General features: G+C 41.0%; 2 protein-coding genes across 2 annotated transcripts; both read left to right on the top strand.

Annotated features, from left to right (window-relative positions):
* The first annotated feature begins 1,342 nt into the window (after nt 1-1,342).
* p2ry8 (P2Y receptor family member 8) lies at nt 1,343-4,214 on the top strand. Its single transcript, XM_084545418.1, has 3 exons — nt 1,343-1,373; nt 2,630-2,949; nt 3,100-4,214. Exons 2-3 carry the CDS (start codon nt 2,657-2,659, stop codon nt 3,809-3,811), a joined length of 1,005 nt encoding a protein of 334 aa, XP_084401544.1. The 5' UTR covers nt 1,343-1,373; nt 2,630-2,656; the 3' UTR covers nt 3,812-4,214.
* A 153-nt stretch (nt 4,215-4,367) lies between these two features.
* On the top strand, nt 4,368-11,944 carry asmtl (acetylserotonin O-methyltransferase-like). The gene is made up of 15 exons (XM_084544310.1): nt 4,368-4,428; nt 5,166-5,281; nt 5,839-5,970; nt 6,068-6,115; nt 6,216-6,280; nt 6,370-6,434; nt 6,601-6,709; nt 7,057-7,378; nt 7,466-7,696; nt 9,007-9,169; nt 10,549-10,748; nt 10,838-10,970; nt 11,056-11,196; nt 11,294-11,416; nt 11,531-11,944. The coding sequence occupies exons 2-15, from the start codon at nt 5,189-5,191 to the stop codon at nt 11,734-11,736; spliced, it is 2,031 nt and encodes a 676-aa protein (XP_084400436.1). The 5' UTR covers nt 4,368-4,428; nt 5,166-5,188; the 3' UTR covers nt 11,737-11,944.
* Nucleotides 11,945-12,710: the final 766 nt, after the last annotated feature.

The raw sequence follows: 12,710 nt of genomic DNA, 5'->3' as shown, positions 1-12,710 counted from the left end.
CTACGCATCCTTTCCTAGAAAAGAAAATGATAAAACAGTCCGACACCGAGAAAATGAGTCGATTTTCTATGCTGTTTAAGTGGTTTTCTGTTCACGCTAAAAAAAGAAAAAAAAAACTAACAATCAAAAAGTAATGTGGTCGGTTTGATGAGCCTTATTTCATGTTTGCACGTACCCAACGTTTTTCCGTTCTCAATTTGTGTCTCGTTTTCCTCTCATGGTGAGAAAATAAAAAACTCTTCTTCTGTTAGAGTGTGTTTCGGTTATTGAGGTAGCTGACAAGCTGTTTGGGTGAGGCAGCATTGCTCATAACGCACATTGAGAAATGGCTGGTATGAGTCAAACACTGTTAACACTGTATAACATACGACAGTATGTTAGAGGGTGTGGACTACAGAAAGGGTCATTATCGAAAGGCTACAAAAAAGGGTTTTTCCCTTGTAAATGTTAGCTGGGACGTCACTGACTGGTGAGCTTGTAAGTTCGTGTTGGGTTTTTTTTTTAAATTTTATTGTTATGAATGATGCATAATATTTACTGCAATCTCTCTGATTCATTAATCAGAATAACCTCAGACGGAGGTGTCATACTCTCACAAGATAAAGCAGAACTACCATAATCAACAGGAAGCCAGCAACTCAAGAGCACACGCGTGCTCACACATCCCTTAAATTCTTCGAACAAGTTGAAATCTTGCGATCTCACTTCACAATATATCACTTTCACAAAGCACGTGTGTACATTTTTGATTGTGTGCAGTAGGAAATAACGGATACTGATAAATAACATCATGTTTTGTTTTTGGGTTTTTTTTTAAAAAAAAAGGATCGCCTCTTCTCTTTACATTCACAAATATGAGTTTGTTGTGACACCTTTCTTATGGTGTCTTTTCATTTGAATCACAGCAACAATGTGAGTAACAGTGAAAGCAACAGTGTGTGACACTGCTGGGAACTCCCGAGTCTTTCAGAGGTGCTGATTTCCTTTTTATATATCCATTCTGGTTTCCTGTAAGTACTCTCTAGTGCTCAGTACATTTCGGTGTAGAGTCGTGGCAGTCGCAAAGAGATTCTTATCCCTGACACAGCTGAAGACCTGCGAGAAGACAACCGCTCAGTTCATGGTCGTGATGCTGTGATCACACGGGGAGTCTACGTGACGACTGCCTCTTCACAGTCATTGCCAAGACTGTATCTGACGGGTGGCCGTTACAGCAGTTGGTAGGATGGAGAACGTCACATGATCCATTTCCTCTCTCACTGTGGCACAGGTTCAAACCACATTTCCTCGGCCACAATATCTGTGCCTCTATCTGCAATTGACACTCACATGCCTACCTGCCTCCAGCCTCATCGGATGCCGTGTTCACAGAGGTGAGTTGTCAAACCTTGATGATAAATGCTCTGTCTTTTCAGCGTTAATACTTCTTTGTAAGGGGTCTAAGCTGTGCCACGCTTCTGTTGCTCAATACCTCACTTTTTAATTATTAACTATTACTTGGATTTATGTGTACTTTAGCTAGTCTTATCAGTAAAAGAAACGTGTTTAATTGTGGTAATTATATCCCAAAACAGAAAGGAGAAGCTACCGTGATTTGTCCTTTTTTTGATGATTGTTGTTGCTTTTCACAATTAAAAACAAACAAAAAAAAAAAGACACAAGAAGTTAACATTTATCTTAAATCCAAGGGAGTGTATCCAAAAAATCAAAACGTACTGTATAATTAAATGTGCTTTAGAAATGATCTGGTAATAATCATGAGGGGGATTGAAGTGAGAAAAAAAAAAAAAAACCTTTTCGTGGGAATAGAACAATTTCGATAACAAAATGGCGTTGCCGTGATTTGACAGGCGAGGTCGAAATTGATGAAGTAATACTGTACTTTCCCTTGCTTAAAATGAATACTTCCAATGGCGCATGGATACATGCGTGCAGACTTTACCTCTGAATGGTTTGTGGTAACCCCTCCGCTCACCACGTGTGAGTGAAAGTGTTTGTATTGCTTGCAAGTGTTTATAACCTTGTGTCACTAAAAAGAAAAGCAAGAAACAGAACAGTGTCTCAAAAAAAAAGCAAGAAACAGAACAGTCTCACAAAAAAAAACAAGAAACAGAACAGTCTCACAAAAAAAAACAAGAAACAGAACAGTGTCACCAAAAAAAAAGCGAGACACAGAACAGTGTCACAAAAAGAGAGACAGAACAGCGTTCCTCCTCCGGCTTTAAGGTTGATTAGTGAGAGTAATGGGTTGTCTCCCACGCTTCGAAACTGCATACCCCCGATTGGCAGTTGGCGATGCTTACCACAAATCAAGCATGTCCTTTTCCTGTGTGAAAACTCCACCCAGAACATGTGCTCTACTCGTACGCAAACAACAACACAGTTCTAGTCTGAATGCAGCAGTATCCGTTTCACACCTTGAGATCAGTCACCTTTTGCAAGATAGCATGCATCACTTAAGGCGAGATCTCATGTTATCTTATTAGATGTTTTGCTTGTGGCTTAATTGATTTTTCTAATCTGCTGTTTCTATGCAGATATTACAAATTCAGATTTATTCGCATCAGCGTTTATTGCAAACATCTTCCATAATCTTCGCAAACTTTTGTGGTTAATCGTTGGCACGCAGGTGGCAAGACGCCTTTCCCATCCAATCATGACGGAGAATCAGAGCATCGGCAAGCTAGACAACGCCACGCTGACCATGTTCCAGAACGGAAACGCCAGCATTGTCATCTCGGTCATCTACATGTTCGTCACCGCCATCAACCTGACCGGAAATGGTCTGTCCCTGTGGCTGCTCCTCTTTCGTACCTCTCCCAAAACCCCCTCCATCATCTTCATGATTAACCTCACCCTCACCGACATGGCCCTCGGCACCGCCCTGCCGTTTCAGATCAACTACCAGCTCCACGGGTATAATTGGAATCTGGGGCCGAGTATGTGCAGGTATTCCTTTTTGATTGTGGATTGAACTATGTACACGAGAGAGATAGAGCAGTCTTGTCTTGAATAAGCTAACTGGCAGATATCTTTCACATATTGTCTATCACTGTACTGATTATTTTGCATTAAATAAGACAATCTTCTTCTTTACAGTTTCCTGACCCTCGTTTTCTTCACCAATATGTACTGTTCTGTTCTGACAATGATGGCCATCAGTATTGACCGCTACCTGGGCATCGTCAGGCCCATGCTGTTCAGAGAGACCAGGGGGAGGAAGTCCATCGCCGTCATCAGCTGCCTCCTGATGTGGGGCTTGGTCCTGAGCGTTCTGACCCCGCTCATGACCACAGACCTGACCTTTGACATTCCTGAACTTGGGATTACCACGTGCTTCGACGTGCTAAAGAAAGACATGCTGCCCAGCTTGACAGCCTGGGCGACCTTCCTCTTCAGCATGGTGTTTGTCCTCTTCCTCTTCCCCTTCTGTGTCACAACGTTCTGCTATGTCAGTGTCATACGCAAGCTGGCCAGAGATTCCAAGACGGCCCAGAAAAGGAGGGCGATAAATCTGGCCGTCATCGTTCTTCTGGTCTTTACGCTCTGCTTCGCTCCCAACAACATCCTCCTGTTGACTCACACCGTGTTCAGACTCTTCTATAACAAGTCTCTCTACCTGGCCTACAAACTGTCTCTCTGTTTTAGCTGCGTGAATAGCTGCCTTGATCCTTTCATTTACTACTTTGCCTCTAAGGATTTCAGACAAAAGCTGAGAGAGATGATGAATATGCACAGCCTGAGTAGTGCGGACTCAATTAGGATGGACCACAAAGAAACTTTGTTCTCAGCAAATGAAACTGACAGATGATAGAGGTAGATGATACCGCAGCCTCCACAACATGGTGAACAAATGGGTGAAATGGCTTGAGAAAGGAAGTGTGTTAAGGGTTTTACTGCAAGTGTCAAGCTCTCACAAGATCTTTTGTGGGTGAAAGTTCAAAATCAGTCAGCGTCTGTTTGTTTTTTTCATGTGACCCTCAGAGCAGCTTGGTCTCTTTATGCTTACAAAAGAGAACTCATTTATTGCCTCCCTGCTGTAATAAGCCTCATAACAGGGAATATGTAGCATGAACAAATGTGAATGAACTGTGAATTAAATGTTCGCATTATTTTAGTCTTACCTCCTTAAACATAATCTATTCTTGCGCCTCTGTAATGTGATTATCTATGAATGTCTTGCTGTACTTTTACTATACTTTTCCATTATAAAAATAAACCATTAGTAGCAATAATTGCAATTGTAGTAGTAGTTGCATTATTACTGTAGCAGGCAAGTAGCTGCACCATGGTTGCACCAGAGAGTGCGTCCAATGGTTCCGCCTATTTCCGGGCACGTCATCACGCATTCGCCGTCACGTCCGTCACGTCCGTCGTCCTAGCAGCAAGCAGCTAACGGCTAGCGCTCCAGTTTCCTGAGTTGTGCAGGTAAGAGCTCCAGCTACCGACTATTAGCTACTGTAATACAACGCTTAAACCGAGAAACATAGTCTAAACTGACATTACATTATGTTATTTTTTCGGTGTGAAACTCGCTAACCAAATGTTGCAGTAACGTTTCGTTGCCTCGCAGTGCTAGGAGCTATTAATTCTCACTTTACAACTTTAAAGCCACAACAGTACAAGTTTGCTGATATAAACTGGTTTTGCTAGCATCAAGTTTGTGACCTCTGAACTTTTACTTTATTTTATATCAGTATATTTAATGCTTTAATATATATGTGTGTCGTATATCGTTATATAATAAGCGTTTGCTACTTTCAGGGGTGCCAAATGTCAAGTTATATTAAAATTTACTTAACTTGTTCCTTGTCCATGAACGCATCATTATGTGTGCATTCAGAAAAAGAAATACTAAAGGCTGCAACTAATCATTATTGTGGTACAGATACAAATATTTGTTTTCCCTAAAACTCAAAGATATTTAGTAATATTTAATCCTACTATTAGAGAAGCTTGAGCCAAGAAAGGCTTGTAGTTTACTTGTAGATAAATTAACTGATAAAGTGGTTATCGGTTTTAAATAATCAAAATATTCAAATATAATTCAGATAATCACTGTTAGTACTCCGTGAACAGCTGCAGCCACCTAATTCCCCCCTTTTTTTCCTGACATAATCGAGGCAACATCTGTAATGTTTAACTGACTGACTGTTCACCTAAAGGGCAGCTGGATGAGAAGGCCACCATGGTGCTGAACCCAGTCATTTCCAAGCTCGCCGGTAAACTGGTTGTGCTGGCCAGTGCTTCCCCGAGAAGACTGGAGATCCTCCGCAATGCAGTACGTGTTTTTTTCAAAGATATGTTGGTACAATGCAGGCGCACATTTAGTTGGAATTAAAACAGATACAGTAAACTCTAGATTAATAAACTATAGAAGGATTAGTGGCGCAAAATACCTGCATACAGTTGCATGAAAGCGTATTTGTGTAATTATATCCTTAGTTATGCACACTCACACAGTTTTGGTTGAATGCATAGGGATGTATATACAATAGTACAGCTCACATGTTTTCTTCATGCATAAATGCACTGTGTACGCCTGCTCGGCTGCATTGCATGAATATCACTTTCATTCATGTACTCGTTTTAGGAAGTAATTCCTTATTGTGGCTTGTCTTATCTACTATAAGAAAGCAGATTTACATAGAAGAAACTATGTAAAATTCAAACAGAAGCATTAACCCTAAATAGAATACCTCAAATTCCTACTTTAAATGATTATTGACGGTGCTAGGACTAAATTTAAGAAACCCTGAGATGATAGAATGACTTTAGTGTTTTTCGTAAATCTCATAACAGTAATCACAGTCTTCATTTTGACCTTCCACATGTCAGGGTTTGCGTTTTGAAGTCGTGCCGTCCTGGTTTAAAGAAACCCTCGATAAGGGACTTTTCAAAGCACCCCATGACTACGCTGTTGAGACGGCCAAGCAGAAGGCCCTCGAGGTGGCCAGGAGGATGCCATTTGTGAGTTAACCATCTTTCTGTTTTCTGTATAAAACATTGTGAATTATCAAGCAGTAGAAAGATGTCAATGAACAGATTGTGTCTTCATTCGCTTCAGAACCACCTGAAGACTCCAGACATTGTGATCGGAGCAGACACAATTGTGGTAAGATAAAGAAAGCGTACAGGATCTGCCGATAAATGATTTAAATATAGGTTTTTTTTTTTTTTTCATCGCTGAGGCTGTTGTTTGTCTTTCTCCACAGACTGTAGATGGCATGATTCTGGAAAAGCCAGTGGATAAACACGATGCCTACAGGATGCTGTCAAGGTCAGTGCCATTCACATGGTTTCAGAATTAATACTCCAAACCAAAAAAAGTAAAAGTAAAACAGCTGTTTTTTTAATTTTATCTTTCAGCCTGAGTGGAAAAGAGCACAGTGTCTACACCGGTGTAGCTATCGTCCTCTGCCACGAGAAGGAAAGTAAGTCAGATTATATAAAAATCTTATGTAACTTTTTTAAAATATTATATAAAGGATATATTAATTTGTTTTCTGGATATTTATGGTAAGGTTTCATTGGCCAAGATCTAATCTGTTAACCGAAAGAAAAACAAACATGTTATTTCTGAACTTCCCTTCCCTTCAGATGAGGAAGTGGATTACCAGCTGATAGACTTCTACGAAGAAACAAAAGTGAAGTTTGCTGATCTCTCTGAAGATATGCTGTGGGAGTACATCAATAGTGGTGAACCCATGTGAGTTTGAACATTTGAACTTTCATACGTGTAATAGGCTATTGATTAATCTTGGTGTAATGACCCTGCATTGGATCAGTAACCGGCTGTGAACTTCATGAACCTCTTTCTTTATGCACTTTGGATGCCTGAGTTTTATTCCAGCTGTGTTTGCAGTGTCTGAATTTACCTGTCAGCACAAAATAAAAAAAAAAAAATTCAACCGGGGTCGAGAAGCATGTAGCTGTAGTGTAGAGTGTATCTGAACAATGCACCAGTACAACCCTTTGTGTGTGTTTATGTATAATTTGATTCCACGTTTTGTTGTATGACTGAAATCTTTCTGTTTGTGTGTGTGTGTGTGTCAGGGACAAGGCTGGCGGCTACGGTATTCAGGCTCTGGGTGGCATGCTGGTGGAGTCCGTTCACGGAGACTTTCTTAATGTTGTCGGTTTCCCCCTTAACCACTTCTGCAAGCAGCTGGACATCATTTACCGCCACTGTACCTCTACCCCGGGCCAGGAAGGTGACTCCGTCCACAGCGGCAGTCGTGTCACCTGTATACCCACTCAGCCCCATTCCGGCCACGGCTCTTCAGCCAAACAGAACTCCTCAACCATACCCAGCGGCCCATGTGCCGGTCAAACAGACCACACGCAGAACAGCCCTTCAGCCAGTCCCATCCATAAGGTTAGTTTTTCCTCACCGCACGAGAAAATTTCATTTCCTTTATGTCATTTTTTATTTTTTTAAATACAAAATAATCTCCTCTCATAGATGAAAAAGAAAGGCAGTGAAAGTGAAGCCAGTCAAAGTTCCCGGACGCTGATCAACAGCTTGTCCAAACACACGGATGAGAGAGAGGTCAAGCTCCACGGCACTGATAATCGAACATTAACCTCGATATCAAGCAGAGGGCAGGCGATTGAGCTCAGTGAGGACAGCGGACCCAAAAAAGAAGACTTGAAGCGAATCGGTGAACTCATTGATGGATTCAAAGCCTCAAAGGTAACTGATGGTCGTCGTGTTTTACAGGATGCCATGTAATGAACCGTGTTAATCAGCAGGATTAATCCCATTGTCATATGTGTTAGCCTAGCTTACTGTGAAGACTCGTTGTACAGAGCAATAAACCACATCTACTTGTGACTCATTCAGTTCACTAATTAACACCTGTATGTAATCAGTTGTAACATCACAGATTAAAAACAGACGGCTCTCATTTTACACCTGCATCCTACATTGTACAGCGGAAGTGACTTCCTGTTGTCTCTGCTGGTTTCTCTGTGAGATATCTGGTTGTGTGCCAAAGGTTGTGTGTTTTTGTCGAATTTCAGAGTGAAAGGATGCAAATGCAACCTTTCGGAGAACAGCCTTTTAAAATACAAATATACGTTTACGTTTCGTCTGGTATTTGGGGGCTTTCGTCCATTGTTTCTTCTTCTGTGTTATTGTCCCAGCTACTCCCACACGACACTAAGGCAAATCATAATATTTCCACCCCCAGACTCTACGGTGGCGAGTTGATCTTTTCATCAAAGGCGGCCTCATTTTTTTCTAAACACAACATTGCTCTGGTTTATCCAGATGGTGTTTTCCGTGCTTGGGACACTGGCTTTTCTGATAAAGTCCTACGTTTTCTCATGATGACTTTTCCGTCTGTGCTCTATTGGTGCAGCCGGCACTACAGAACAGAGTGGTGTCAGTTAGACTTTGTTGCTTCTAGAAAGTCATATTGATAAAGTTTTCTAGATCTAGGTCTTGACTTCCACATTTTAGTGCCAGTTAACGGTACTCGATTTGAATCAGCTAAACCCTAATTGGGAGTTCACAACAAGGAAGGAGTTGTCTTCTGCAGGGGTTCGTATTAAGGTGCACTTCAAACGTCCACTTCTAACATTATTAATATTATTACAATATTAATGTGTTCGTGGGCTGTGTTAGAGGTAAAAATCCATCAGCTTTATCTAATTATCCTTTGACGGTTGGCAGGGGAGCCTTTCCCATATGACTAGGCGAGAGGCAACAACCCCCCCTGGCCAGAGCCGTCACACAGCTGAGACACGGAGACGGGCAACCATTCATTCTCACATCTATTTTCAGTTTAGATTCAGCCCTCATCGTAGATGTTTTTAAACTGTGGAAGGAAACCTACACGAACCCTTTTTTGTACTTGGGCACCGAAAGGGAATACTTCCTTTTTTCCAAAAATTGAACTATTCTCTGAAGAAGCATTAGAATGAAATTGTGTGGGTTTTTGTTGGTATCATTACATCACATTCTCATGAATAAAATCTGCTTCTCCAAAAATGTCCTAGGCCCTTTTTACAGCAACCAAGCTGCGTGTGTTCGACCTCCTACACAGCAGGCCTGGGCTGGATGCAACTCAGGTGGCCCAGGAGATCAGGGCTTCTGTGAAAGGGATCGAATGCCTGTTGGAAGCCTGTGAGTCTCTGGGACTGGTAAAGAGCAAAGACAGAAGTAAGTTAGTCCTCAGCTCTACTAATAAATATATATCTTCATCCCTTCAATAGCAAGTGTTTTATAATTAACCTGAAACTATCGGGCCATTATAGAATAGAATGTCTTTATTTGTCATTGTGGTACAACGAAATTAAGGCGGCCAGAGGTCCCCTTTTAGGTGCAGTAAAAAATAAAATAAAAATATAAATAAGGTAAGGAATGAAAAAGAATACGTACAAAACTGGCATGACATAACAACTGTTATTACAACACGAAGTTATTGCACTTGTTGATATAACTTATTGCACATTACACATATGAAGTTACTATCAGTTGCACATATAAGGTTATTGCACACATGTATTGCACATTATTATGTGAATTTTTCACTTTATTTCTTTATTGTTTGAGTTGTTCAGTGCAATTATGGCTCTCGCATAGAAGCCGTTCCTCAGTCTATTAGTACTGGCCTTCAGAGTTCTGTGCCATCTACCAGATGGTAGTAGTTCAAAGACTGAGGGTCCAGGGTGCGTTGCATCCTTTATTATCGCCTGGGCCTTCCTCAAGCAGCGGGAGTGTTATAGATCCTGTAGAGAGGGCATTGTAGCAAAACTATCTGCAAATGTGTATTTCAATCCGTGTGTGTGTAACTAGATTTGCAAATGTGTAAAAAAAAAAAAATCCGCAAATGCGTACATTGATCTGTATGCGTAGCCCTGTTATGTAGTTACAGCACGCCATCCAGCCAATTTGCAAATCCACTTACACACACACAGATTTTTTTTACACATTTGGAAATCTAGTTACACACACACGGATTTTTTTTTACACATTTGCAAATCTAGTTACACAGATTTTTTTTTACACATTTGCAAATCCAGTTACACACACACGGATGTTTTTTACACATTTGCAAATCGAGTTACACACAGATTTATTTTTTTACACATTTGCAAATCCAGTTACACACACACAGATTTTTTTTACACATTTGCAAATCCAGTTACACACACACGGATGTTTTTTACACATTTGCAAATCGAGTTACACACAGATTTATTTTTTTACACATTTGCAAATCCAGTTACACACACACAGATTTTTTTTACACATTTGCAAATCTAGTTACACGCACACGGATTTTTTTTACACATTTGCAAATCTAGTTACACACGGATTTTTTTTTACACATTTGCAAATCCAGTTACACACACACGGATTTCTTTTACACATTTGCAAATCCAGTTACACACACACGGATTTTTTTTACACATTTGCAAATCTAGTTACACACACACACACACACGGATTGAAATACACATTTGCAGATAGTTTTGCTACAATAATGGCCCCATGTGAAACAAGCCTCTAATGTGTTGTTGTATCTCTGCGACCAGCATGTCAAAAGCCAGTGTATGAGAACACAGATCTGGCAACACGTTCTTTGAGGTCAGATGCAGCTTTTTCACTGCACGCATACATCCAGCACTGCAACCACATGCTGTGGCCCCTTTTCTCACACCTCGAGAGTGCTGTGCAGGAGGGAAGCAACCAGCGTGAGAAGGCCTTCGGCAAGAAATCTGAAGATATGTTTCAGGTGATTATAATTAGATATCGGTTTTACATTTATACATCAGAGTATGCAATCATATTGCCCTATTTTAAACTCTTTGTTTGTATTTAAAGGACACTTATTATGACAGTCAAGAGGTCAAACTGAGATTCATGAAGGCCATGCACAGCGTTGCTAAGGTTACAGGAACAACAGTAGCAACAGCGTTCGACCTTTCCGGTTATAAAACAGCCTGTGATCTTGGAGGTAAAAAAACAAAAAAAGGAAAAGATTGTATTGTGTCATTAAATTAAAAACCATTCCTCTACATCACATCTGTTTGTTTTTATAGGATGCACTGGTGCCATGGCCTATGAGCTTACTAAAGCCCACCCTGCACTGTCTGTGGTTGTGTTCGACTTGCCTGCTGTTGTTGACATGAGTGAACATTTCCATCTGCTGCACACAGAAAACAGGGTATCGTTTGTTGCAGGTCAGTCGTCAGTGTGCATCTAAACTAAAACTACAGATAATTAATGCTTTTAGCTCTGTGCCTAAAATGTGTGCCTTTTCACTTTCCTTATGAACAGGAGACTTCTTTAAAGATGAATTGCCCAAAGCAGACTTGTACATCCTGGCGAGAATTCTTCATGACTTGCCTGATGAGAAAGTACATGTTCTGCTGAGTAAAATTGCAGATGCGTGCACACCAGGTAAAATCAAATTTAAAATCAAGTTCAAAGTGAAATGACTCCTGCAATTCAGTGAGCAGACAAGATCCCACGTTACTCTAAAGTTGTATGTCAACATTTGCCTTCCGCTGCCAGGCTGTGGACTCCTGCTAAGTGAGATCTTCCTGGATGAGGACAGAAGGGGCCCGAGTCGTGGGCTCCTACAGGCCCTCAGCATGAGCGAGGGGAAACAGAGGAGCGCCACCGAATACAGTCAGCTTCTGAAGAGCCACGGTTTCATCACAGCACACATCAGACACACAGACAATCTCCTGGACGCCATGCTCTGCATCAAAGCGTGACTGAGGACACGCCCTAACAACTACATAGAATAGAAACATGTTTCTAGGTAACCATGGCCAAAAATCCAGGACTAAAGTCAGAAATGTTTTCATGTGTGACTGTGAAATCAGGCAACCTTGAAGAAATAAAAGAAGACTTTATTTTAGCATTTACCTTTGTGGGGGATGGTGTTAAGACCTGTTAAATTAAAAAGGTATATTATCTTGAGCAGTCTTGTGTTTTCAATGTTGGTATACACCAATCAGCCACAACATTAAAACCACTGACAGGAGAAGTAGATAACATTGACCATCTCGTGAAAATTCAGTGTTCTGCTGGGAAACTTTTAGACCTGGCATTCATTCATGTGGAAGTGACTTAGACATGTAGCACCCACCTAGACCAGACCGGGCACCCCCACCCCATAGCAATGACACTATTTGATGTCAGCAGCCATCCCCAGCAGGATGCACCCTGACACACGAAGACGATTTAGTAACAGCTCAAAATAAACATGTAGAACAGCACAAGGTGTTGACCTTTTCCTCCAACTTCACTAGATCCCAGACTGATCAAGTATCTGTGGGATGGCCCCACCCCTCAACCCATAGGACCCAAAGGCCCCCCACTAACAACATCTTGTTACCAGACATCACAGGACACCCTCAGAAGGCCCATGTCCATTCTCTGATGAGTCACAACTGTTTTCGATGCACAAGGGAGACCTACACAATATTAGGAAGGTGGTCATAATGTTATGCCTGATCGGTGTGTATGCAGTGTGCTTTCATGTTCATTAAAATGCAGCATCACATTCATACACATAAATCCTCTTGGGTTTCATTCATTTTATCGTAACCTGCGTTCAGTTTCATATGTTTGACCGGTGGTAGAAGTAATATTTACATCTATTGCATAGGTGTCACACAAAAAAGTCTTGACTTCAACATTTCACTTAAAAGTACTAAAGTATTATGAAATGATGCATTTGTTA

Source organism: Chelon labrosus (genome assembly GCF_963514085.1).
Source record: "Chelon labrosus genome assembly, chromosome: 5".
Classification (NCBI taxonomy): domain Eukaryota; kingdom Metazoa; phylum Chordata; class Actinopteri; order Mugiliformes; family Mugilidae; genus Chelon; species Chelon labrosus.
This window is presented reverse-complemented; position numbering and strand designations above follow the sequence as displayed.